Genomic DNA, 26,398 nt, shown 5'->3' with positions numbered 1-26,398 from the left:
ACAACGGACCACAAGCACTGCAACAGAATTTAAGTAATTCCAAACAAAATATTATTTTGATCGTATTACTAGCAGCCTACATTACCCATTACCAGCGAATGGAGAGGCTGAGAGAGCTGTACAGACAGCTGAGACAATCTTACAGTGGGAAGATCCATTCCTTGCTCTTCTGAGTTATAGATTAACACCACCAGTAGCTACCGGATATAGTTCAGCACAACTCCTGTTGGGAAGACAACTCAGAACTACTGTTCCAGCTTTGGGAAAGAATCTATCTCCAAGGTGGCCAGACATAAAGAGAGTAGCCAAATAGGATAAAAAGGCTAAAAAAAGCTTATGAACACGTTTACTAAAGATGTTACTCAGAGAATTGCTGGGTCTAGAACCCTGGTGACTGTGTTCATGTCAATTGGGTGGAGAAAAGGGACAGACAGCCCCAGCTGTCATAAAGAAAAACAATTCAGCACCCAGATTGTGTGTGATGGAGACCGTGTGTGACAGTGGAGAGTTCAGCAGAAACTCCCAACATCTACAGTTTGTTCTTCAGAAAACAATCAACAGAGAAAACTCTACAGACAGCAGATGCAGAACAAGAAGAAGAAGACTCAAATTCTGAACAAACTACAGCCAGTTGTTGCAACTAATGGACAACCAGATGACCACTTTGTCATGCGCTTGGGTCGTGTAATTAGAAAGCCAATACAATTCAGAGACACTTAACAGACTGATACATACTGAACATCAAAGATAGTGCAATAGTGTAAATATTGTAGATGTTAGGAATGTACAACTTAAAGGGGGAGATGTAATGGGACGCTCATCTGTATTATATTGCTCGGCCACTAAGGAGCACTGTGTGTAAAATACTTTATTTAAACAAACCTCAGCCATACCTAGCAGAGCTTTGAAGTATCTTATGATGAATACATCTGGTGTGCATAAGCAATCTCTGTAGCCTATCTACATCTGGTACAGGAGCATGTCATAGCAGGCTAAAGAGACAATGAAGAAACTGCTGTGCCGTGATGCCAGGTTAAAGGGAGAGAGATCCCAGCACTGAAATGGGGATGATAGGATTGCTGGGGAGGGGAACTGATGGGGCCCCTCAAGGGCCTGGTGATGATGGAAATGGGAACATTACTGTAATGAGGAGGAGGTGTGTGGTGTGAGGGCTGCTGGCTTGCCGAGGCGGGGATGGGGTTGTGTTGTCTCTTGCCCCTTTGTCCTGTGCTGAGAGGGGAGGCAGGTGGTGGGTCTGGCAGAGGGAGAAGCACACGCTCGGCTCACTCCTGGGGACATTGGTTCTTTCTTTGTTTGCAGGTGTCCTGTCATCTGATGTCAAAGCTTCTCAGGGTGAGAAAGCTGGCGCGGCTCCCCGTGTGCGCAGCATGGGGGAAGAGCCTGACACTAGCTGAGCTCAGGTATGTCCCCGCACAGGGAGTGAGCAAAAGGCAAGGCTGGATTCTCCTCCCTGGGGTCTGAAGCTGGGATGGGGCTGTTGGCTGTTATAACAGATGTGCCTAAGGGCAAATAGTTCCAACTCTGCCAGCCCTGCCCTGCTGTGACAGCTCCCTGTGCTGTCCAATGCACAATGGGCTGCGGGCTCTGGTCCTCTCTGGGCTCTCAACACAGGGGAGTGGGAGTATGAACCAGAAACTGGGGGATGGGGCCTCATCTCTCTGGCTGTCAGCAGTTATTGCCCATCTATCCTCCACAACTTCCATGTCTCCAGTAGGAAGGACTGGGTTGTTCCCTCTTTCATAAGAATATAAGAATGGTCATACTGGGTCAGACCAAAGGTCCATCTAGCCCAGTATCCTGTCTTCCGACAGTGGCCAGTACCAGGTGCCCCAGAGGGAATGAACAGAACAGGTAATCATCAAGTGATCCATCTCCTGTTGCCCATTCCCAGCTTCTGGCAAATAGAGGCTAGGGACACGATCCCTGCCCATCCTGGCTAATAGCCATTGATGGATCTATCCTCCATGAATTTATCTAGTTCTTTTTTGAATCCTGTTATAGTCTTGGCCTTCACACCATCCTCTGACAAAGAGTTCCACAGGTTGACTGTGTGTTGTGTAAAGAAATACTTCCTTTTGTTTGTTTTAAATCTGCTGCCTATTAATTTCATTTGGTGACCCCTAGTTCTTGTGTTATTAGAAGGAGTAAATAACACTTCATTATTTACTTTTTCCACACCAGTCATGAATTTATAGACCTCTATCATATCCCCACTTAGTCATCTCTTTTCCAAGCTGAAAAATCCTAGTTTTATTAATCTCTCCCCAAATGGAAGCTGTTGCATATCCCTAATAATTTTTGTTGCCCTTTTCTGTACGTTTTCCAATTCCAATATATATTTATTGAGATGGGGCGACCACATCTGCACGCAATATTCAAGATGTGGGCATGCCATGGATTTATATAGAGGCAAGATGATATTTTCTGTCTGATTATCCCTTTCCTAATGATTCCCAACATTCTGTTTGCTTTTTTGACTGCCACTGCACATAGAGTGAATGTTTTCAGAGAACTATCCACAATGACTCCAAGATCTCTTTTTTGAGTGGTAACAACTAATTTAGACCCCATCATTTTATATGTATAATTGGGATTATGATTTCCTATGTGCATTACTTTGCATTTATCAACATTGAATTTCATCTGCCATTTTGTTGCTCAGTCCCCCAGTTTTGTGAGATCCTTTTGTAGCTCTTTGCATTCTGCTTTGGACTTAACTATCTTGAGCAGTTTTGTATTGTCTGCAGATTTTGCCACCTCACTGTTTACCCCTTTTTCCAGATCAGTTATGAATATGTTGAATGCTACTGGTCCCAGTACAGACCCCTGGGGGACACCACTATTTACCTCTCTCCATTCTGAAAATTGACCATTTATCCCTACCCTTTGTTTCCTATCTTTTAACCAGTTATTGATCCATAAGAGGACCTTCCCTCTTATCCCATAACAGTTTACTTTGCTTAAGAACCTATGGTGAGGGACCTTGTCAAAGGCTTTTTGAAAATCTAAGTACACTATATCCACTGGATCCCCCTTGTCCACATGCTTGTTGACCCCCTCAAAGAATTTTAGTAGATTGGTGAGGCATGATTTCCCTTTACAAAAACCATGTTGACTCTTCCCCAGCAAATCGTGTTCATTTATGTGTCTGATACTTCTGTTCTTTACTATAGTTTCAACCAGTTTGCCCAGTACCGAAGTTAAGCTTACTGGCCTGTAAGTACCAGGATTGCCTCTGGAGCCTTTTTTAAAAATTGGCGTCACATTAGCTATCCTCCTCTCATCTGTTACAGAAGCTGATTTAAATGACAGGTTACATACCACAATTAGTAGTTCTGCAATTTCACATTTGAGTTCCTTCAGAACTCTTGGGTGAATCCCATCTGGTGCTGGTAACTTACTACTGTTTAGTTTATCAATTTGTTCCAAAACCTCCTTTAATGACACCTCTCTCTGGGACAGTTCCTCAGATTTGTCACCTAAAAAGAATGGCTCAGGTTTGGGAATCTCCCTCACATCCTCAGCTGTGAAGACCGATGCAAAGAATTCATTTAGTTTCTCCGCAATGGCCTTTCTGTCCTTGAGTGCTCCTTTACCATCTCGTTTATCCAGTGGCCTCACTGGTTGTTTAGCAGGCTTACTGCTTCTGATGTACTTAAACATTTTTTTATTATTACTTTTTGAGTCTGACTAGCTGTTCTTCAAATTCTTTTTTGGCCTTCCTAATTATATTTTTACATTTCATTTGCCAGAGTTTCTCCTTTCTATTTTCCTCAATAGGATTTAACTTCCACTTTTTAAAGGATACCTTTTTGCCTCCTTCTGCTTCTTTTACTTTGTTGTTTAGCCACGGTGGCACTTTTTTGGTCCTCTCACTATGTTTTTTAATTTGGGGTATACATTTAAATTGAGCCTCTATTATGGTGTCTTTAAAAAGTTTCCATGGAGCTTGCAGGGATTTCACTTTTGGCACTGTACCTTTTAATTTATTTAACTAACTTCCTCATTTTTGTGTAGTTCCCCTTTCTGAAATTAAATGCTACTGTGGTCGATTGCTGTGGTATTCTCCCCCACCCCTCAGATGTTAAATTTAATTATACTGTGGTCACTGTTACCAAGTGCTTCAGCTATATTCCCCTCTTGGACCAGATCCTGTGTCCCATTTAGGACTAAATCAAGAATTGTCTCTCCTCTTGCGGGTTCCAGGACTAGCTGCTCCAAGAAGCTGTCATTTAAGGTGTCAAGAAACTTTATCTCTGCATCCCGTCCTGAGCTGCCAATCTGGGGATAGTTGATATCCCCCATTATTATTGATTTTCTTCTTTTTTATAGCATCTCAAATCTCCAAGAGCATTTCACAGTCATTGTCACAATCCTGGTCAGGTGGTCAGTAGAATATCCCTACTGCTATATTCTTATTATTCAAGCATGGAATTACTATCCATAGAGATTTTATGGTACAGTTTGGTTCATTTAAGATTTTTACTTAACTTGACTCTATGCTTTCTTTCACATATAATGCCATTCCCTCACCAGCATGACGTGTTATGTCCTTCCAATATATTTTGTACCCTGGTACTACTGTGTCCCACTGATTAGCCTCATTCCACCAAGTTTCTGTGATTCCTATTATATCAATATCCTCATTTAATACAAGGCACTCTAGTTCACCTATCTTATTATTTAGACTTCTAGCATTTGTATCTAAGTACTTAAAATATTATCACTTTTTAGCTGTCTGCCATTATGTGATGTAATTGAATGGGACTCTTTTTCATTTGACTGTTTCTCATCAGATCCTTCCCTGCCCTGACACCCACCCTCAGAGGGGGTCAGACAAATGGTCCCTCCCTGTCTGATTATGAGCTTTGAAGCTATGCTGCCCCCAGCTGCCTCTCAGCCCCCTTCGCCTGTGGGGTCCTTGCTGGTGTAGGGCTGATGCCTGGCATGCTCCAAGCCCGCAAATAGGACTTTCACCCCTGATCCTCCTGCAGCCCAGTGTGCTCCAAGATCACATCTTCTGTCATGGGCTCCGTGGATGGAGAGGGCTTGGAGACATCAGCCCCAGGAGAGAGAGGGCCGGAGCAATGGTCACAGTATCCCAGGTGCTTTGCTGCCCATTCTGCTGTGACTGCGCTCTGGGACACTGGCTGCTGCTGGGACTCTGGGTCTGTCTTGCGCTAGGAAGTTGATTCTACTGCAAAGGAGAAGCTGACCTCATTGCTGCCTAGTGACCGATGATATGGCCCAGTCCTGAGGCTGGCTGCGGCATTGGCTGAGGGCCACCCAATCCCCTGAGTATTAGGCAACTTTCTGAGTTTTTGTGGTCAGGACTTTGCAGAGAACTTCCACTTTCGAGAGCTGGAGTGAGACATTATTGTTAGCTTTGATCTCCCCATCAACTTTCCCCCTCTTGAGCAGCAATGGCCCCCGGGGGGATCCCTGGGGTCGCCAGGAACTGCTGGGCTGGGGCTCTAATAGTGGCGATAGCACTGAGAACTCACAGAGCTCATTGCACAGACCCTCCAGGTAAGCAGAGACCCCAGTGCTGGGGGGAAAAAGCCCTTTTGGGCTCTCAGGATGGGGAACACAAAAGCTTTCCCCCTGCCCAGCTCAGGGCTCAGAGATTCTCTTACAGGATCAACACAAGGGACTAGCAGATGGAGGTGGTGGGGGGGGGGGGTGCAAGGATGGGGAAAGGCTGCAGCAGACGTGGGTGGAGGTGGGTTCCTGACCTGCTCCTCTCTCCTCTCAGAGCATTTCCTGCTGCAGGAGAAGTCTGAGTGTCACTACACCAACGGCATGCAGCGGGTGAGGTATCTGAAAAGACTGATCTGGGGCCAGCAGGAGATCTGTTACTATGACAGTGACTTGGGCTTCTCGGTGGCCCGTACGGAACTGGGTCGGCCGATCGCGGAGTATTGGAACAGGCTGGAGTGGCTGAGCTACCTGTGGGCTTCAGTGGAGAAGTTCTGCAGTTATAACCATAGGAGATTTAAGAACATCACTGTGGGTAGGCAAGGTGAGCTGAATGGGGAGGAGACCAAATTGGAACTGGGAACTTTGGGTCAGCCCCCCGCAGCTGGTGGTGTTATATTTGCCTCCCTCTGCACACTCCCTACCAGGCAGCAATTGAGCGTCGGTGGGGCTGGGTTTGAACTTGCGGAGGCAGAGGGGGAGTTGGAGGATGGGACTGGAGAAGACAGAATCTTTAATAGCAAAGGGTTGCTCTCAGCTTGAATCAGGCCCCAAATCCCAGTTTTGAGGGAAATTCTCCCGAAACCTGATACTGAAGGAAATAATTTGGGTGAGCCCCACAGACAAGCCAGGATCCCAGAGCTCCACACATGGTCCTCCCCATCCTGCCAGCCCCCTCTGGCAGTGGGCACCCCATGGACTGGGACTAAGGGCAGCGGGTGAAACCCTCCCATCCGTCCCCTACCAAAGCTCTCTGCAGGAGGCACTGAGGTACCATGGGGATCCCTCACCTGGGAGATGGTGATGAGGGTGGGACTAGTGTGGCTGGAAGGGGTGTCATGCAGAGTACAGTCATGGCTGTGCATTGCAGGGTCAGGACTGCTGAAGGAGATGCAGACAGGTGGGTTTCAAGGAGAAATCCAGATGGTGTAGACTTGAGCTGCCCCGCTTTGGTCCCATTCCCACCCATGTCCCAGCAAGGAGCAATTTCTGATAGGACAGAGCAGGAGAAGGTGTGTGTTCTGTGTCTGGGCCCCTTTGCCAAGGTGTCTCTCTCTCACACACACAGTTAAGCCCAGAGTGAAAATTTCCACCCTGAAAGCAGAGTCTTCCCACCGCCCCAGCTTGCTGGTTTGCTCTGCGACAGGGTTTTATCCTTCCGAGATAGCGACCAAGTGGTTCAAAAATGGGCAGGAGGAGACAGCTGGAGTTGTATCCAGGGAGCTGCTACATAACGGAGACTGGACCTTCCAGATCCAGGTGATGCTGGAAACAAAACCCAGGTGGGGAGATGTCTACACCTGCCAAGTGGAGCACATCAGCCTGCAAACGCCCATCACCATGCAGTGGGGTAAGAGACTGACATTGGGGCAACCCCAGAGGATGCCTTGGGGTCACTCCTAGCTCTATGGAGACGACCAGAGGCTGGCCATGAAGCAGACTGGGATGGGATGCGTGGCCCATATGTGCTGTGAGAGGGTTAATATGGGCCCGAGAGGCCAATTAACCCACCTGCTTGTACCTGTTCAGGTAGGCCAGGCGTAATTGGAGATAAAGCCCAGCTGGGTTCTCCTTCCCCTCTTCCTCTCCCTCCATAAAGAGCTGGGTGAGCCCAGCTGAGAGAGGCTGGGCTGGGCTCACTCTGGGGAGCAGCCTGAAAGAAGGCTGAGCAGAGCAGGTGAACTGGAAGCAGGGACACTGCTGGGCTGCAGCCTGCCTGAACCCCCGAGCAGGGGTGCTGGAACCCAGGGCGCTGTGGGAGCAGCAGTACCCCTGACTTGAAGTGGTTTCCATCATGTACAGGGGTTACAGTTTGGTTCAATGGTTTTCAGCACCCCCACAATAAAAATTGTTCCAGCGCCACTGCCCCTGAGTGAGGGGAGGAGTGTGCCAGCCCTTGGAAATGGGGGTTGTTGGAGGCATAGGAAACTGGGGTGTGGCCTGGGGAAAAGACTGTAGCATGGCATGCCTGGGAGGGAGAGGTGGCCTGCTGAGCCCAGCTAGGATGAAAGTTTGGTTATTTCCATGTTTATTAGACTTTGGTAAAAGACACTGAGGCCCCGGAAGAGACTGGACTCTGTATAATGGTCTGGCTGGAGGGCCATGTCACTCCTACAGCTGGAGAAGGCCAAAGGAAGGTGGGGGAAATGGAGGCAACAGGTGCTGCAGTGTAACAGCCATCCAGAATGGGGCACAGTGCCCCACATACCTACTTCCTCAGACGCGTCAGTAAGACAACAAAGATACTGTAAGGGAAATCAGAGTCCAGGCTGAGCCCTAATCCTCTGTGCTCCTCTTTTGACAGTGGCACAGCCTGACTCTGCCAAGAGCAAGATGTTCATTGGAATTGGGGGCTTCGTACTGGGGTTGAGCTTCATGGTGCTGGGACTCCTCGTCTACCAGAAGAATAAGAAAGGTGAGTTTCAGGTGAATGAAGGAGGTGAAATGTGTCCCCAGTAAGATGGCCTGATAGTCTTTAGGATTTCACTATCATTTAGATTTAACAAGACAATTAACTTGAATTTCAAGGACATTTTGGATTTTTAGGGTCGAGGCAGGGCCGGCTCCAGGCACCAGCGAAGGAAGCAGGTGCTTGGGGCGGCCAATACAAAGGGGCGGCTCTCCGTCCGGTATCGGGGCAGCACCTCTGGGTCTTCGGCGGTAATTCGGCGGCGGGTCCCTCAGTCCCTCTCTCCCGCTTTGAGCTGCCGCCAAAGAGGAAGAGAGGGAGTGAAGGACCTGCTGCCGAAGAATGAAGCGGCGCGATTGAGCTACCGCTGAACGCCCTTTTTTTCCCCCCCTGCTTGGGGTGGCAGAAAAGCCCTTGGCCTATGCCAACACCTATTAAAGTCAATGTCAGTTTTAAATGACTTCTACAGACATTGGATTGGGCCTTCAGTGACTAGAGACCTTTCCAGGAACCATTTGGGCCATTATTGGGCCATGAAAGATCAGCCTTTGACCTGATATAGCTCTGAAACGGACCATCTGAATTCTGGACTATGTTGGTGGTTACTTATGGCAAATTCTCCACTTCTGCTCCACAGACTCTTGCAACATCAGTTTGTTGCAGACTGTTTGTAGACTCTGGATATGGATAAATTCATATTTATGTACAAAAGAATTAAGTAACCTCTCCTTTAAAATCAAAAGAAACCAAACCCAGCCAAGAAACCTATGAACTCTTGACCCCAAAGTTTTGGTTGGTTGTTCCTCTTGCCAACTTTTCTCTCATCTCAGTACACTAACATAAATTTAAGTTCTTTCACTTAAAATGAACTAGAACGACCGGTTTAAAATCCTGATGGTAGAGTCTCTCTCACACAAGCACTCGCAAGCTTTCTCCAGCCTAAGCCTGTCCAATGATTCTCTCTTTTCTTAAACAAGCAAACTTAGCAGGTTCTTCATTCTTGGTCTATTTCTCTTAAGAACAGGGGTCCTCAGCCAGGGGTTGTGACCACCAAGTGTCGGGGTGTTATGAGTAGAGCTGGTTGGTTGTTTTTGGATGAAACAGTTTCATTGACAGATGCTGATTCGCTGGATCAAAATGTTTTGTCATACCTATTATAGAGTCTGTGACATTTTTGTCGAAACACGGGCAGGTTTAAATTGGAAACTTACGGAGGCTCTAGGGTCCACAGCCCTGACAGGGAGCCTCTGAGCCCCCAGACACCCAGCTGGAGACTGGCAGGTTCCCTGCAACACAGCAGCCACCCTGCAAGTGCCCAGCTGGAGCCAGGATTCTGGGGGATGACTGGCTCTCTGCACCGCAGCAACAGCAGCACCCGCCCTGGGAGCCCCACCTGCAGACAGGATTCTTGCCACTGTTGGACTCCCAGCTCCAGGGCGGGGAGGCTACCAGCAATGAAATTGGCATTCTTGTCAGTTTCATGGCTGCTAGTTCACATTTTTGTCTCAGAAATACCATATTTTGCTGTTTTGTAATGAAATTTTTAGGGATCTCCAGTTCCAGTAAATGTCAGTAAATTTGCTTTCCTTCCAGATCAGAATGAAATTTACTTTGTAAATATTCAGATCCCTTAATTTCAGCCAGCTCTAGTTATGACCTCCCTGCCTGTCCCAAATTGTTTACTGGGAGGGTGTCCTTGCTAGATGCGACCAGGACCTGTGGGTTGGGTCCCAGTATGGAGAAGGTTGAGAACCACTGCCTTAGAAAAATAGTTCCCAAGCACCAGTTTCTCCTTAAATTAAGAGGAATAGGGGAACAGGGTCTGGAGACTTGACTCTGCTGGAACCAGCTCTCCAGCCTGCCTAAGGCTCTGAGCACATTTCTTTTGGTTTTTCAAGTCTTCAAATTACCCAAACTCAAGGTAACGTCAGTCTTCACTCTGCAACCCGTTAAATCCTCTCTTCCCCGTCAGAGCTCTCTGGATAGGGTGACCAGATATCCTGATTTTATAGGGACAATCCCGATATTCGGGGCTTTGTCTTATATAGGCCTTATATTTGCCCATTACCCCCCACCCCTGTCCCGATTTTTCGCACTTGCTATCTGGTCACCCTACCTCTGGATGAATGTGCTGTAGGGATGGAAAGAGGAGCAGAGAGGATGTTGGTTGAATTGGTATCACTTCAGCTACCCTTATTTGGGCCCCTCTATTGTCTCCTCTTATCTCCAGATCCTTTATACACTCAGACTATAAGGCCATATCTACACTACAAAATTATGTTGACCTAACTTACGTTGGCATACAGCCACCACAGTTATGAATTCGCTTGTGTGTGTGCACAGTTGGATCCTTGTGCTGGTGGTGCACGTCCTCACCAGGAGCGCTTGTATCGATTGTATTGTCAGTGGGGGGGGATTGTGGGACAGCTCCTGGAGGCCAGTAACAGTCAATGTAAGCAGCACATTGTCTACACTGACATGGACCGCGACTATGCCGCCTGGGGAGCTGGATGTTACTAAATCGGTGTAGAGTGGCCCTCATGTCAGCGGGAGCCAAATTTAAGTGAAGATTCTTCCACAGCTAGGTCGACACAAGGCCGCTTACATTGACCTAACCATGCAGTGTAGAACAGGCCAAACAATATTGCGAGGCTGGAGGTGGCGTGAGAATCAGGAGGATTTTGCTCCCTCCATTCAGGGTGAAGTGGGAGCCTCCCCCAGCAGCAGAATGTCCTGATTCCTGCTAGAGTATTTCCTATCCCTGAAGCTGCCAGGTAAAGTCACTGGGGAATGCCCTGGAGCCTGCAAGAGAAAATTCCCACTTGTCCCCCAGTGGTTATTTCTCTCTTCTCTTTCCCCACAGGGTACCCGTGCTTGGACACTGCAGAATCTCAGCCTGCTGGGAGTGACAGGGGCAGCTCTACAAACTTACTGCTCTGTGCCTAAATCCTTCCAAGTTCTGTGAGGGGCCATCTCTAAATCTTCCCTTAACTCTCTGTATTCATGCATGAGCCATTACTCTTTCCCTTCCCCTCGCTAGCTGTTTTTTGTGGGCTCTTGCTCAGGTCACTACTGTGCTGCCTCTGATGGAGGGAATCACCACTTTCCCTCAATCGGAGCAGGTTCCCCTCCTGCCAACTTTTCCTGCCGCCCCGCCCCAGATTTAACTGCTCTGCAATTAAAGAACAAAGTGCTTGTAGATCTGAGATTGTCCCTCAGGGGCTGATTTCATGCAAGCTGTTGACTTGGGGAATCTCCAATGGAAGAGGAGGGAAGGATCCATGTTTCATATGGAGCTGAGGATGGATGTCCCGCTACTCAGAGTGCAGCACATACCCAGATAGAAAAGAGGGGAATAAATAGTAATGTTTCTAACTAATGCTTTGCACTTAGAGAAATTTTATCTAAGGGTCTGAAAGGATTTGATAACTGTGAGTTAATGAAAAGTACTAATTAACCTGGTGTTAATCTTTAATTTCATGTGTTTGGTAACTTTCTGAAACAGATCTGTGATTCTGTATATCATGACACCCCACCCTTTGGCTAATGGAGATTGTACTGTACTCAGCTGATGAGCAGAACATGAAAACCTATGTAGAACAGCAAATTAAAGAGATAAAGCCTTCCCCAGGTAACTAACAACCCATGAGATTAGAAACATGGAGAGAATGTTTACACTCTAATTTGCCTTTCACTGTCATTGCTGGTTTGTTCTTGCTGCTGCTTTTACTCCTGGCAACGGCCTCAGTCCGCTTAGACACTGAAATTCGGCCGCTCAGTCTCCGTTCCTGTCTCTAACTAGGTTCACGGTGTGGTTCTCATGCACTAATCTGCTGCTGTTGTATTTATCGTAGGGTTTTATCCTGACACCCATCATAGATTTCATAGAATTTAATGCCAAAAAGGACCACTAGCTCTTCCAATATGATCTCCTATATAAATTTTATATATAGCCCCCTATATTGAGCCCAAAGACTTTAGTTGGACCTAAGCATTTCAGTCCTCAGGAGAATAAACTGTTTTATGCCATTGGGAAGAAACAGGAGAGACACCGGTGCCAAACTCACAGTGATAAACCAACACCTGGATTTCAGACCTCAGGGACTTGGCAGTGTCCCAGAAATGAACCAACACGAGATAAAACCCAATGACGCTTTGAAAAGTAGCATCCCCGAGGTTAAACCTACGAGAAGTCCGGTGGCACCTTAAAGACAAACAGATTTATTAGGGCATAAGCTTTCGTGGGTAAAAAACTCACTTTTTCAGATGCATGGAGTGAAAATTACAGAAACAGGCATAAATCTATATTGGCACATGAAGAGAAGGGCAATTGACAGAGCGAGATGGGTACCCAGAAGTCACCTACTACAGGACAGGCCCCAAAAGGAAAATAACAGAACATCACTGGCCATCATGTACAGCCCCCAGCTAAAACCTCTCCAGCACATCATCAACGATCTACAACCTATCCTGGAAAACAATCCCCCTCTCACAGACCTTGGGAGGCAGGCCAGTCCTCGCTTACAGACAGACCCACAACCTGAAGCAAATACTCACCAGCAATTATATACCACACCATAGAAACACTAACCCAGGAACCAATCCCTGTAACAAAACCCGTTGCCTTCTCTGTCCCCATATCCACTCTAGCGACACCATTATAGGACCCAATCACATCAGCCACACCGTCAGAGGCTCATTCAGCTGCACATCCACTAATGTGAAAAATGCCATCATGTGCCAGCAATGTCCCTTTGCCATGTACATTGGCCAAACCGGACTGTCTCTACGTAAAATGATAAATGGACACAAATCAGCCATCAGGAATGGTAACATACAAAAGCCAGTAGGAGAACACTTCAATCTCCCTGGACATTCAATAACAGATTTGAGAGTAGCCATCCTTGAACAACAACAAAAACCTTCAAAAACAGACTTCAAAGAGAAACTGCTGAACTACAAGTATCAGAGGGGTAGCCGTGTTAGTCTGAATCTGTAAAAAGCAACAGAGGGTCCTGTGGCACCTTTAAGACTAACAGAAGTACTGGGAGCATAAGCTTTCAAGGGTGAATGCCCACTTCATCAGACACAAGTCTTACGTCTGATGAAGTGGGCATTCACCCACGAAAGCTTATGCTCCAATACTTCTGTTAGTCTTAAAGGTGCCACAGGACCCTCTGTTGCTTTTTGCTGAACTTCAATTCATTTGCAAACTTAACACCATCAATTTGGGCTTGAATGGGACTGGGAGTGGCTGGCTCACTACAAAAGCAATTTTCCTTCTCTTGGTATTGACACCTCCTCATCAGTTATTGGGAGTGGACCATATCCACCCTGACTGAACTGTGGCCTTGTCACCACTGGTTCTCCACTTGTAAGGTAACTTCCTTCTCTTCATGTGCCAGTATATCTATGCCTGTATCTGTAATTTTCACTCCATGCGTCTGAAGAAGTGGGTTTTTTACCCAAAAAAGTATATGCCCTAATAATTCTGTTAGTCTTTAAGGTGCCACTGGACTCCTCGTTGTTTTTGTGGATACAGACTAACGTGGCTATCCCTCTGATACAAGGTTAAAACTAGTGTAGAGTGGAATGGATAGGTGACATAGTCATGGTAGGACCCTGATCACATGTAGGACTTAAATTGTTGTATAGCACTTAGGGACTAATCCTGCAAAACTTTCCTGGTGGGCAGGCTACTTAGCATGAGTAGATCCATTGAAGTCAAGTTAATGGGACTACTTGTTGCAAGACTGGGCCCTTAGATCTGCCACCGTAATAAGTAGTCTTTAAATGCTGATGGGCAGAAATGAACTTGTATTTGCACAGTTCATTAGATTACCCAGTGAAACAAGCTGCTGTGGGAGATGGTGAGATCACCTTAACTGGAAATATTAAAGGGACAACTGGGCATTCATCAACCTGGGATACCTAGGGATAATTAATCCATCCTACCATGATGCACGCAGTCGCAGAGGGAGCAGATGACCCACCAGACGTCTTTCAAAATGAACAAGTGGATGAAATCTTCAATCCCCCAGGGTCTCTTTGTACAGCCCCACACAGCCAGTGGAGAAAATTGGTAACTATATCCAGCAAGCCTGTTTCTAATTAACAAATAATTATCTACAAATTGCTGTAATTATTGTTTTGGATTCCAGAGAAGAGAGACGTGACAAGATGAGCATAGTTTCCTTACGAGTGAAATATTTTCCTTGTTTTATCTTGAGTGCCCCGCTGCAGCGAGGCTTGGGGACTTCGCTTAATTTTCCTTTTGAGAAGTATGATAAAATTACTCTTGCTGCCTGGGAAGGGAAGTACTGTTTAAAAGGCATGCAAGGGGGTTTCTTGCTCTCTGAATTTCTCTTATCTGCTGCTTTAATTCTGGACAGTTTTTTGGGGGTGCCATAAAAATAAAATCTGTACATTAAATACCACTGTGCTAAGCATCATCTAAGTACATAGACCATATAAAAATGGGCAAAATGAACCACCAGGGACTGAGCTGTACAATGAGGAATAAAATCTAGTGCTTGAAAGGAGGGGCCAAAATCTTTCTTCCCACTATTGCTAAACTGGAAGGACAGGAAAGTTGAATTCATTCTTTGTATTGCAGCAGTGCCTGTAAGCCCCAGTCACGGACTAGGACCCCATTGTGTTAGGTGCTGTACAAACACAGAACGAAAAGATGATCTGCTGGGTGATTGCCATCACTTTTTTGGTGTATGGGGGGGGGAGAGGGGGGAGTCAAATCACTTTCTCCCCCCAGTCTGAGCACTGCCAAAATCTAGGGCTAGTTGGACCCCTCAGTTTATTTCTTATTACAAACAGGGGTCTTGTAACAGGGGGCTTTTAAGGGCCAGAGACATAGGGCCAGCCAGCACACTTCACTAGTGAATGCGGCTGAGAAGGGGACAGGTGTTGTCTATAAAGAGCTGCAGGAGTTGGGGGCCAGAAGCCATCTAGGCTGCTGTGGGTGGTAGCCTCTCTCAGGCCAGGCCTAGAGATTGTGGTGCCCTATGCAGCCCCCCTTTGGGGGTGGCCCCGGGCCTCTGAGGGGGGGCTGCGCCCAGGTGCTTTGGGAGGCAGGAGTAGCCAGTGCAGGAAGGCAGCAGGGGTCAGGCCCACCCCCGCACTCACAGGGCAGCGGGAAGTGGAGCGACCCGGCCCCAGCCTGCTTCGCTCTACTCCCCCGGCTCCCAGGCTTGGGGGGGAGGTGGGGAACTGCTCCCCAGCACTCACCGGCGGCACGGCTGGGAGCCGGCATAGCAGGCTGGGGCCGGGTCACTCCACTTCCCACCACCCAGTGAGGGCAGGACAGGGCAGTCCCCCGGGACACATAGCTCAGGGGATGGGGGTTTGGAGGGAAGGGGTGGAGTGGGGGCGGGGCTGGAGCAGAGCAGGCGTGGAAAGAGGTGGGGCAGAGCAGGGGCGGGGGCAGCTTTCCTGGGCCCCGCTATGCACAGCCCACGAGGGGCTGGCTCAGCCGTCCGGGGGATTGGGCTGGCCGCTGGAGCTGGATGCAGCACGCAGCTGCGTAGGGCACCAGGAAATTTGGGGCAATTTGTTGCCCCAAATTTCCTGGTGCCCTAGTGTGATGTTATTGACATAAACTGGGACCGTATAGATCATTGTTGCAACCAAGGTCCTGTAGTGGCACCCAAATCTTGTATAAAGGGGGTCAAATGGGGTGTCTAGGACAAGGTTATGGTTTACTGGTTATGATTATGCTGTCTATATGTGTGTATCAGTTTTGTAGTTGAAGTTATGAATATTGGCTCTATACTGTCTGTATGGCAAACTTATGCTATGCTTCTGGGTGACATCCCAGACAAGCTGAGATTAGCTCTGCCTAGCCTGCTTGATGGCCCATTAAGGACCATCAGCTATACAATGGACCCATTGAGAGAAGGCAGATACACCTTGTAACTCAGCAAAGTATGCAGGGACTGGCCCATGTGACTCCAGACTCCATTTTGCTGTAATTTTCCACAATAAGAACAAAGAGGTGTTCTTACACCTGGAAAAGACTATATAAGGCTGATGCCTCATCTCCATCAGGTCTTCAATCCTGCTTCTTACCTCTGGAGGGACTCTGCTACAAACTGAAGCTCTGAAGAAAGGACTGAATGACCCATCCCCAGCTGGGGATGTATTCCAGAGACTTGATTTGAACCTGCAGTTTATTCCATCGCTGCTGCAAGCCTGAACCAAGAACTTTGCCATTACTGTATGTAATTGATTCCATTTAACCAATTCTAACTCTCATTTCTATCTTTTTCCTTTTATGAATAAACCTTTAGATTTTAGCTTCTAAAGGATTGGCAGTAGCGTGATTTGTGGGTAAGGTCTGACTTGTATATTGACCTGGGTCTGGGGCTTGGTCCTTTGGGATCAGGAGAACCTTTTTCTTTTACTGGGGTATTGGTTTTCATAACCATTTGTCCCCATAACGTGTGGCACTGGTGGTAATACTGGGAAACTGGAGTGTCTAAGGAGATTGCTTGTGAGACTTGCGGTTAGCCAGTGGGGTGAGACCGAAGTCTTAGTCTGGCTGGTTTGGTTTGCCTTAGAGGTGGAAAACCCCCAGCCTTGGGCTGTAACTGCCCTATTTTAGCAATTTGTCCTGAGTTGGCACTCTCAGTTGGGTTCCGCCAGAACCGCATTGTCACACCTAGACAGCTGCGTAGTTTGCATATGGTAGGGTTACCATATCTCATAAATAAAAAAAGAGGACCCTCCACGGGCCTTGGCCCCGCCCATTTCCCCACCCCTAGCCCCGCCCCAACTCCGCCCCTTCCCCACCCTAACTCTGCCCCCTCCTCCCTCTCACTCCCAGCCACGGAGAAAGGGCTGCCCCAGCGCTACCAGCTTCACGGTTTCCCGGGCAGCCCCCAGACCCTGCGCCCCCAGCCGGCGCTTCCCCAGCGCAGCTGGAGCCCGGGAGGGGAAGCGCCCAGCCGGGGGCGCAGGGTCTGGAGGCTGCCCGGCAAACCGTGAAGCCGGTAGCGCTCGGGCTTTGGGCAGCCCCTATGCCTCCGGACACTGAGCCCCCAGCCGGGAACTTCCCCTCCGGGGCTCTGGCGGCTCTGCGTAACTTTCACTGTATAAGTTACACAGAGCCGAAGAGGAGCAGAGCCCCCGCGGCTGGAGGCTCTGCTCCTCTTAGGCTCTGTTTAAGAGCCGGGCTGCCCCAGCGCTACCGGCTTCGGGCAGCCCCCATGCCTCCGGACCCTGCGCCGCCGGAGCCCGGGAGGGGAAGTGCCCGGCTGGGGGCGCAGGGTCCGGAGGCACGGGGGCTGCCCGAAGCCGATAGTTCTCGGGCAGCCCGGCTCTTAAACAGAGCCGAAGAGGAGCAGAGCCTCCAACTGACACTGTGTCAGTTACACAGAGCCCCCGCGGCTGGAGGCTCTGCTCCTCTTCGGCTCTGTGTAACTGACACTGTGTCAGTTACACAGAGCCGAAGAGGAGCAGAGCCTCCAGCCGCCGCGGCTCTGCTCCTCCCCGACTCTTCGGCTCTGTTTAAGAGCCGGGCTGCCCAAGCGCTACCGGATTTGGGCAGCCCCCTGCCTCCAGACCCTGCGCCCCCAGCCGGGCACTTCCCCTCCCGGGCTCCGGCGGCGCAGGGTCTGGAGGCACGGGGCTGCCCGAAGCCGGTAGCGTTTGGGCAGCCCGGCTCTTAAACAGAGCCGAAGAGTCGGGGAGGAGCAGAGCCGCCATTTTCCTGGACATGTTCGGCTTTTTGGCAATTCCCCCCGGACGGGGGTTTGACTGCCGAAAAGCCGGACATGTCCGGGAAAAAGAGGACGTATGGTAACCCTAGCATATGGGTAGGGATGGCCCTGTCTCAGGCTCCTTCTTGGAAACCTTATTAAAGGGACAGACTTATTCTGTTCGTTTCTTTTGGGTTTCCCCCTTGTTTGGATCCTTTACAGGCCCCATTGTGTTAGGCACTGTACAAACCCACCGTAAGAGATGCTGCCTCCTCTGAAGAATTTAACTCTAAAGGGACAGGACTGGGAAAGGGGTTGGGGGAAGAGAAGACAGGAATCATCCCCATTTTATGGATCTAGAACTGAGAGACTGACTTGGCCAAGCTCACATGGGGGAGTCTATGGCTGAGCTAGGAACCAAATCTAAATCTGAATCCTAGTCCAGTGTCTTACTCACAGAATCACACTTCCTCTCAGCAGTTGTGCCCTTAATTCAGTCACTCTTAACTGATTCCCCTAAATGATACTGCTTGCTGCCAGTGTTTCCAGGACAGCCTATACTTTGGATAGTCTGTGCTATGTTAATTATGCAGCTGCAGCATATTTGCCTGAAGTCTGTGTTTACAACACCTCTAAATTTCTGCCTGCAGAGGCAGCAACCATTTTGTTCTCAGAGTCCCTGCAGCTTGTTACAAGGAGACACTCCCACTGGGCTCTCTCCCATGGAGATTTTATTCTTCCTTGCTTGTTTTCCTTAATCTAAAATAAAAAAACCATTCAGAGTGAAGGGATGTGGGAGGGCGCTTTATTATGGAGAAACAAAAGCAGTCGGACCCAGGACTGGATTACGGCAATATGGGTCCTTGGCTCTACCCCTATGGCCCCGCCTCCACTCCATGATCCTGCCTCCCCTCATAGATTTGCAGGGGCAGCATAAGACCCCCTTATTACATCCAGGAATGGCAGCAGGCCCCCTTCACTCCTGAAGAGAGTGGTAGTAAGGAAACACCCCCACCATTTACCCCAGCTGCCAGGGAATATCTACTTGAGTGAGTGGGCCAGGCCTGCTGTTCCTGTCATTCACAGAGTCCTCTGCTGGGGGCCTTGGCAGGCCAGTGGGAGTTTCATACTCCTCTCACAGATCATTGGGAGTTAACTCCCTTGCATCTCAGTGGGGTAAATTTAATCCCTTGGAACTATTGTTTCAGGCTCTTTGTAAACTCACGCAGACGCCCCTGAATTTTCAAGCTTTTCTTCCTGACCAAGTGGGATAGAAACTTACTCTCCCCCCCTCCCCAGTGATAACTGAGATTATGCCCTTATCACATGAATCTGGGAGCTGGGGCCCTAGGCACAGACCTATAATGCCTATGCCTTAATCCAGCTCTGGTTGTACCTAGACGACGTGTTGTTAAGGAGAAGCAAATTGAAGAAAACATTTCCTGAGAAGCTCAACTACCTACAGCCAATTTTCATGGTGTTCTCATTGGAAGGAGGCCTTCCCGAGGAAGCCATGATCCGGTGTGGAAGTTCACCATCTATAGAACTCATCTCCCAGGCAGGAGGAGTGAATGGGGAATGTGTGTGGTTGAGAACGAGGTCTTCAGACAAGGGAGTTGAACCAGAACCGAATTGGAACCAGTATTTTTACTTGAACCAGAACCAAACCTGTCCCATAATTTTGTCCTACCTATTGAACCCAAACTGGCAGTTAACTAAACCAAAACTGGGTTACTGGTTAAAATAAAGGTTCAGTATTTTTTTTTAAGCTCAATATTTTAAAAAAAGTACTGTGATTTTATTTTCATTATAAAACAAGACAACAAAATAACAAATAGGCATGTGATTACTACCAGCAAGGCCTGGCCCAGTATAACGAGAAGAGAATGAGAATGGAAGGAGGCCAGCCCACCAGAGTAGGGAGGGCGAGGGGATGCTTAGGAGCTGCCTGTACACCACATGCGACAGCAGAGGCCCCAAGAAATACATGCACCATCTCTGAGACGCCCCCCTGGGGAGAGAAGTGGTGGAAGTTCCCCGGTCCCAGAATTAACAATAACTTTTCAAGCCCAAGGAAAATGGTAATGGCTCCCCTACACTTCTCCCCCTTAAACAGGCCTCTTCCCCCCATCTCCAAACCCTGGGGCAGCGCCTCCTTCAAGTTGCCCCAAACTCAAATTTATCCTTTCACCGCAGAGGTCCTGTATGACAGAGCAAACATTAGAAGATGTTATTTTAGTTCTCTCAAACAAATCAGTCATAAAACAATTGTGTTTATATGACAACACAAAAACACTAGGAACACTCATAGGGTACATCTACACTGCCATAATAAACCCACGGTACCAAGCAATGTTCCCTCTAATTTTTTACATCCATGTGCAGAATTAATTTTGTTATATGCACCAATATGGAGGTGATGTGTGGTGGGGGTGGGGCCGAGAGGTTCGGGGTGTGGGAGGGGGCTCAGGGCTAGGGCAGAAGGTTGGAGTGCGAGAAGGTGAGAGCTCCAGCTGGGGGTGTGGGCTTTGGGGTGGAGCCGGGGATGAGGGGTTTGGGGTGCAGGCTGCCCTGGGGCTGCAGCGGTAAAAGAGGACTCCCCCCAGCGCTCTCTCACTGCAGCAGCCCGGGACCGGGCGAGAGTGCCTCTCCCAGGCTGTGGCAGCTCTGGGGCTGGGGCCGGGGGAGAGGTGCCTTGCTGCGGCAGCTGTGGGGCTGGGGCCAGGGGAGAGGTGCCTCTCCTCGCTTGCGTAGCCCTTGATAGCCTGCTGCACAGCTGCACAGCTTAGAGGGAACTTAGATACCAAGTCTCAGAGCCCAGCTCAGTTGCAGGGCTAAAAATTGCAGTGTAGACATTCAGACTCGGGCTGGAGATCAGACTCAAAGATTCACCCCCTTGTGGAGCCTCTTGGGCTCCAGCCCAAACCTGAATGTTTACACTGTAATTTTATAGCCCCACAGCCAGAACCCTGTGAGCCTGAGTCAGCTGACCTGGGCTAGCCATGGCCATACTATGGTCTTTTATTGCAGTGTAGACATATTGATAGACTCATAGACTTTGAGGCCAGAAGGGACCATCATAATCATCTAGTCTGACCTCCTGCGCATTGCAGGCCACAAAACCTCCACCCACCCACTCCTGTAATAGACCCATAACCTCTGGCTGAGTTACTGAAGTCCTCAAATCTTGAGCTAAAGACTTCAAGTTACAGAGAATCCACCATTTACTCTAGTTCAAACCAGCAAGCGACCTGTACCCATGCTGCCAAGGAAGGTGAAACCCCCCCCAGGGTCTCTGCTAATCTGACCCGGGGAAAATTCCTTCCTGACCCCAAAACTCATGTAAAATTAGAGTTAAAAAATAAATACATGGTCACAAATCAAAACAGTTTCAATTTTAAGCTTCCGTTCTCTTTTTTTAATTTCCTTCTGTAGTAGGAAGAAAGCCTGAGACATAAGCCCTTGTATCAGAGGCCTCAGGCCTGAACTAAAGTAGGGGTCAAAGCTTTGCTGATATGAAGCAAAGTCAGGTTGTGAGCAAGAGGCAGGCCCTGCTCACAGAATTTGGCAAGCACAGAGCTGATATTGCATAAACACATATTCCTAAGAGGTGCTGGGCACAGAGCACTCACGCAAGCGCATTCCAGAAAGGCAGTTCTAGAACACCCTGATGCCAGCACATTCCCCAGAGATAACAGGAACACACTGACCCATCCTAAAGATACGGTCAGGATGACAGCATGGTGGATAGAGATGTTTTAATCAAACCAACATGTACAAGGCAATGGGTGGTGCCCTGATATGTCAGAGGCAATACGTACCTTATTTGTATTGGTGTATAAAGATGTATCTCAGAGGAAGTGTCTTTGGCCAGTCTAGGGGGCAGTGGAAAGTCCCGCCAGTGACTGAGCTGTGTCCATTGTCATGGGCATACATGTCTTAGTATCCTCGTAGAGTCTGCCATGTGCTATTACTGGGCTTCATCGACAATAAACCTGGCCAGATGCCTTCGCTGAAAACCGAGTCTGTGGATTTATTGGGCAGTTTAATTGAGGTCTGCTATCTCTGCTATCTGCACAGAGCAGGGACAGCACACTGAATGAACACACACACACACGCTGCCAACATCTCACCACACCTTCCTCTAAAACATTTGACATTTGATTTGAAACTGTTTGAACTGGTAACTGAACCATTAATTTTTTTTTGATGGCTTGAACCAGAACTGAACCAGAAGACACTGAATGCAATTGAACCCAAACCTAAGCCAAACCAAAATAAACATCGGTTCGACTCCCTGCTTCAGACTGCTCTCTGGCTCTGGGATTAAGAGGTGTTTTATTGCAGCTGTTCCTCTCCCCCACCCCCAAACAGATGCCGCCTAATGAATGAGAATTGGTTTGCAGATAGAGGCACTGTCGCCAGAAATGATTGGTTGTGTTCAATATTTTATGTTCCCAGATAAAAAAAATATCTTTGAAATATCCTTTGGGAGATCTGCAAATCTAACTGAGTGATTCATAGAGCTCAAGAACAAACCGAGGGTCTGTAACCAACATATTAAATCAGGGAAGTTTAAAAACATTTCATATTCAGTATCCTCTCTCCAAGCACGTTCCAGCAGAGGGGTAAAATCACAGCCAGAAACAATCTCCAGAAACAAAGGGAACCAACAGAATCACTTTCTAAAGCCCTAATAACAATAAGGAGGGAGTCATGTCCTCCTAACCTTTAGGGCAAGATAGTACTCTCAGGGGAGAGAGAAGAGCCCAGTTAATAGTATTCCTTTGTGAGGGGAGTCAATGGCAAAACATCTGTTGATTTCAACAGGGACCAGGATTTCACCTCTTCAGGCATTAACCCACAATTCCTCTGCACTCATGTGAGGTAGGCGGTTAAGAACCATTTGTGAGTTGCACTCCATGTGTTTTATGGAAATATGCTAATGAGTGTGAATATGATGTAACTGGAATATGCTTTATGCAAAAGGTCTCTTGTAAGGTATCATAACAAAGGTTATAAACTACTGAATATATTCCTCCTATTTGTATGCATGTATCATCCTTGTATCCGAATCTAGAAATATGAAGTATAACTCTGAGGTCCTATCGTAATTATGCAAAGGGTGGCCCATTAACAGTGGTTTAGAATCTTGATGGCTCCCATTGACTAGGACAATTGGTTGTAAATGGTTTATTTACCTGCAAGCCTTCCTGTGTAAGTGTGGGCCAACTCAGGAAGAATGGAAACTAGGGGTCTTACCATGACATGTGACCATGGCACATGATATTGGAATCCATCTTAATCCTTGTACTTTTGCATTGATGAGGCAGGGGTAGGGACAAGCACAGACAAAAGATTCCCGCCTTCTGCCAAAGCTATAAAAGGGGGTGGAGCAGGACAAAAGAGGCTGCCAGTCATGGGAAAATCCCTGCTTACCACCTGAGATGTCTTCTGGATCTAACAAAAACTGTACTGGGGAAAGGATAGGGCCCAGACTAGGAAGGAGTCTAGTCTGTGAAAGAAGCTTATTGGACCATCTCTGAGGGTGAGATATTACCTGTAATCAGTTTCTTAATGTATTAGGCTTAGACTTGTGTGTTTTTGCTTTATTTTGCTTGGTGACTTACTTTGTTCTGTCTGTTATTACTTGAAACCACTTAAATCCTACTTTTTATACTTAATGAAATCACTTTTGTTTATTAATAAACCCAGAGTAAGTGATTAATACCTGGGGGAGCAAAAAGCTGTGCATATCTCTCTATCAGTGTTATAGAGGGTGGACAATTTATTAATTTTCCCTGTATAAGCTTTATACAGAGTAAAACAGACTTATTTGGGGTTTGGATCCCATTGGGAACTGGGTGTCTGGCTGCTGGAGACAGGTAACCTGCTGAGCTGTTTTCAGTTAAATCTGTAGCTTTGGGGGCGTGGACCAGACCTGGGGTCTGTGTTGCAGCAGGCTAGTGTGTCTGGCTCAACAAGGCAGGGTCCTGGAGTCCCAAGCTGGCAAAGAAAATGGGCTCAGAGGTAATTTCAGCATATCAGGTGACAGTCCCAAGAGGATCTCTGTGACCAAACCCGTCACACCATTATCCCCCATTTTGTAGGGGGGAAAGAAGGTGAGGGATGGGTGAAGTGCCTTGCCATAGAATATCACAACACAATGAGCTGGTGGCACCAGTGGAATTCAGTCTCCCCTCATGCCTAACCTAATGCATATTCCTCCAGGCCACACAGCTCCTGTCTCTCTCCTACTACTCAACCCCTCCCTCCTGTAATTGCTAAACAAGCTCTTTCAACTTTGCTAATCACTCCCCTGCACACACACACACACACACACACACACACACACACCCTCACTCCATAGACAAGAAGAGCCACCTGCCTACCCTTTGTGATGTCTTAGGTCTTGAACACAGGCCTGGGTATTCCCAGATAGCCATCGTATCCTGGCCTCCACCCAATAGTTGCTGAAACCTGGTAAGGTGGGTGAGAAGCTAGTTGGACTATAGCCTCAGCCCAGGCACCACCCACGGAAGCCATGATTGGGGGATTGCCTGGCTCCACCGATTGGTCCAACCATGCTATTTAAGCCAGAAAGAGGCATCAGAAGTTGTCTGAGCAATAAGGTGATTTCTTGTTGTAGCTGCATTGGACTCTGCTTGTGCCTGCACCCAAACACTGTTCCTGATTCATGCGCTGCTCCTGCTGAACCCCTGCCTTTGCCCCTGTTCCCACCACGCTCCTGCTCCGTGTTTGCACCTTGCCTCTCCTCCAGTTCCTGCCCTTACCTTGCTTCCACCATCAGTTACCAGTCTTGGCTCTGACCCCAGTCTCTGACTCTGGCTTGACCCCTTGGCTCTGGTAATTGGCAGTTGACTCTGGTCCTGGCCCTCAGCTTTGTTCCCCAAGCTGGACACCTGCTCTGCCCCTAGACCTGACTCCTGCTCTGACTACTAGACTAGACTGCCTACATCCCAGTCCACAACAGCCTTCCCTACAGGCTGGCCACTTCGAGCTCCTGGTTCCCAGCAAGAATCAGGGACCAGGGATGGAGACAAGGCCAACTGGGGAACAAAAAGGAGGTTTCCCACTTTGCCTAGGAGTCCTGACCTAGCCCCTCCTTCCCAGCCCAGCACCCTGTAATAGCTTCCCCACAAGCCAGGAGACTGGCCTGCCTAGTTGGCATAAGATGTCTCAGCACAAGACAGTGTCCTAAAAGCTAGAGGAATCCCCCTTTGCCACAGACACCCAGTCTGTTTAGTGGGTGATCAGCTCGAAGGTGTGAAGGCAGAGATCCTCTCTCTCACTGCTGGTAGTTTATTCCACTCCAGTTGTTTACAGCACAATGTTTTTTGCTTCCCAGCGTCAGTCCCCGGCTCTCACATTAAACCCTTCCTTTCCTTTATCCATACCCGCTCACCTTCTCTCCATTTCCTGTTTTACACACTTCTACACTTGAGCCAGTAGGTGCCAGCAGAGCTCCCACCAATACTACACCCGCTAATAACTCCAAACTGATTTCAAATTCGTACCATTTAAGGTACAAATACCGCCAAGGAAATAGTAATTCATGGCTTTGACATCTTGTTAAATGTTAAACGTTGCCTTAGGGATTTGGGATGGCTATTTATTTCTGTTATGGGTTATATACGACGAGAACGTGAGCTCTGATTTTGCATTTTGTCTGTTTTAGCTTTGCTTTCACTCCTGACAGGGGCACCATGTGAAGGCAGTAGACTTACTCCCCATTTTGACCCTTGCAGTAATGGAAACTAATTCTGAATGAAACCAAGACAGTGACAACTACTTTCCATCTAAACAGTCGTCTCGCCAATTGACCCATCTTGATCCATGTCCAAGGACACATACTGCCATTCCAAACAGTTGTCACATACTTAGGAGTAAAGTTCAACCAGAGCCTGACATACTGGCCTCAACTAGAACACCTGAAAATGAAGATCTCTTCCTGTCCTGCCTCAATACAAAAACTATCTGGAAGCTCATGGGGAGCAGACCTTTCAGTACATCTGTATTGGCCCTGGAGTTTGCTCTGTGGTTTGGGGGTGCAGTTGCCACACTCAGCTTGTTGACACGGAGGTGAATTCAGGCACTCAAATTATTCGTGGTTGCTTGAATTATATACCAACCTCCAGTTTGTATGTGCTATCAGCTCCGTCAGACCTTCAACGAGATGCCAATACTATTAAGTCTGCTTGGAGAGCTGCAACAGATGGAACCAACCTATTATATCTCCAGTTGGACGATGTCCCATTCTCAGACAGGAAACCACACACAGCGCCAACTCAACAGTCTGCTCTTATTCAGGGGAGGAATCCCAATATGCAGACCAGGGTGTGACACGACAGCTGACCTCTTGACAGCCCTTTACTACGGCAGCCCATGCACTCTTGGACAAGAGCGTTATAGTCCTTTACCATGCACAGATCATCAGCACCACCGGAAGCTGAAAACTGTGTTCTTACAGAGGGGAATCATTGGTAGGAAAGAGTCCAACACACCATGTAAATTGAGGAGTCCATTGCTGCACCTG

General features: G+C 48.1%; 1 protein-coding gene across 2 annotated transcripts; it reads left to right on the top strand.

The window, feature by feature from the left end:
* Nucleotides 1-1,317: 1,317 nt before the first annotated feature.
* On the top strand, nucleotides 1,318-11,751 carry LOC101948920 (HLA class II histocompatibility antigen, DR beta 4 chain-like). 2 transcript variants are annotated; one of them, XM_065581729.1, is made up of 5 exons: nucleotides 1,318-1,421; nucleotides 5,777-6,043; nucleotides 6,788-7,069; nucleotides 8,024-8,134; nucleotides 10,992-11,751. In XM_065581729.1, the coding sequence occupies exons 2-5, from the start codon at nucleotides 5,824-5,826 to the stop codon at nucleotides 11,072-11,074; spliced, it is 696 nt and encodes a 231-aa protein (XP_065437801.1). In that variant the 5' UTR covers nucleotides 1,318-1,421; nucleotides 5,777-5,823; the 3' UTR covers nucleotides 11,075-11,751. The 2 variants fall into 2 exon arrangements, with proteins under 2 accessions (XP_065437801.1, XP_023966362.2); XM_024110594.3 differs by lacking the exon at nucleotides 1,318-1,421 and adding an exon at nucleotides 4,818-5,550.
* Nucleotides 11,752-26,398: the final 14,647 nt, after the last annotated feature.

The sequence above is a fragment of the Chrysemys picta genome, chromosome 1, assembly GCF_011386835.1.
Source record: "Chrysemys picta bellii isolate R12L10 chromosome 1, ASM1138683v2, whole genome shotgun sequence".
Lineage (NCBI taxonomy): Eukaryota > Metazoa > Chordata > Testudines > Emydidae > Chrysemys > Chrysemys picta.
The sequence above is the reverse complement of the archived record's forward strand: the minus strand, read 5'-3'. Positions and strand labels throughout refer to the sequence as shown.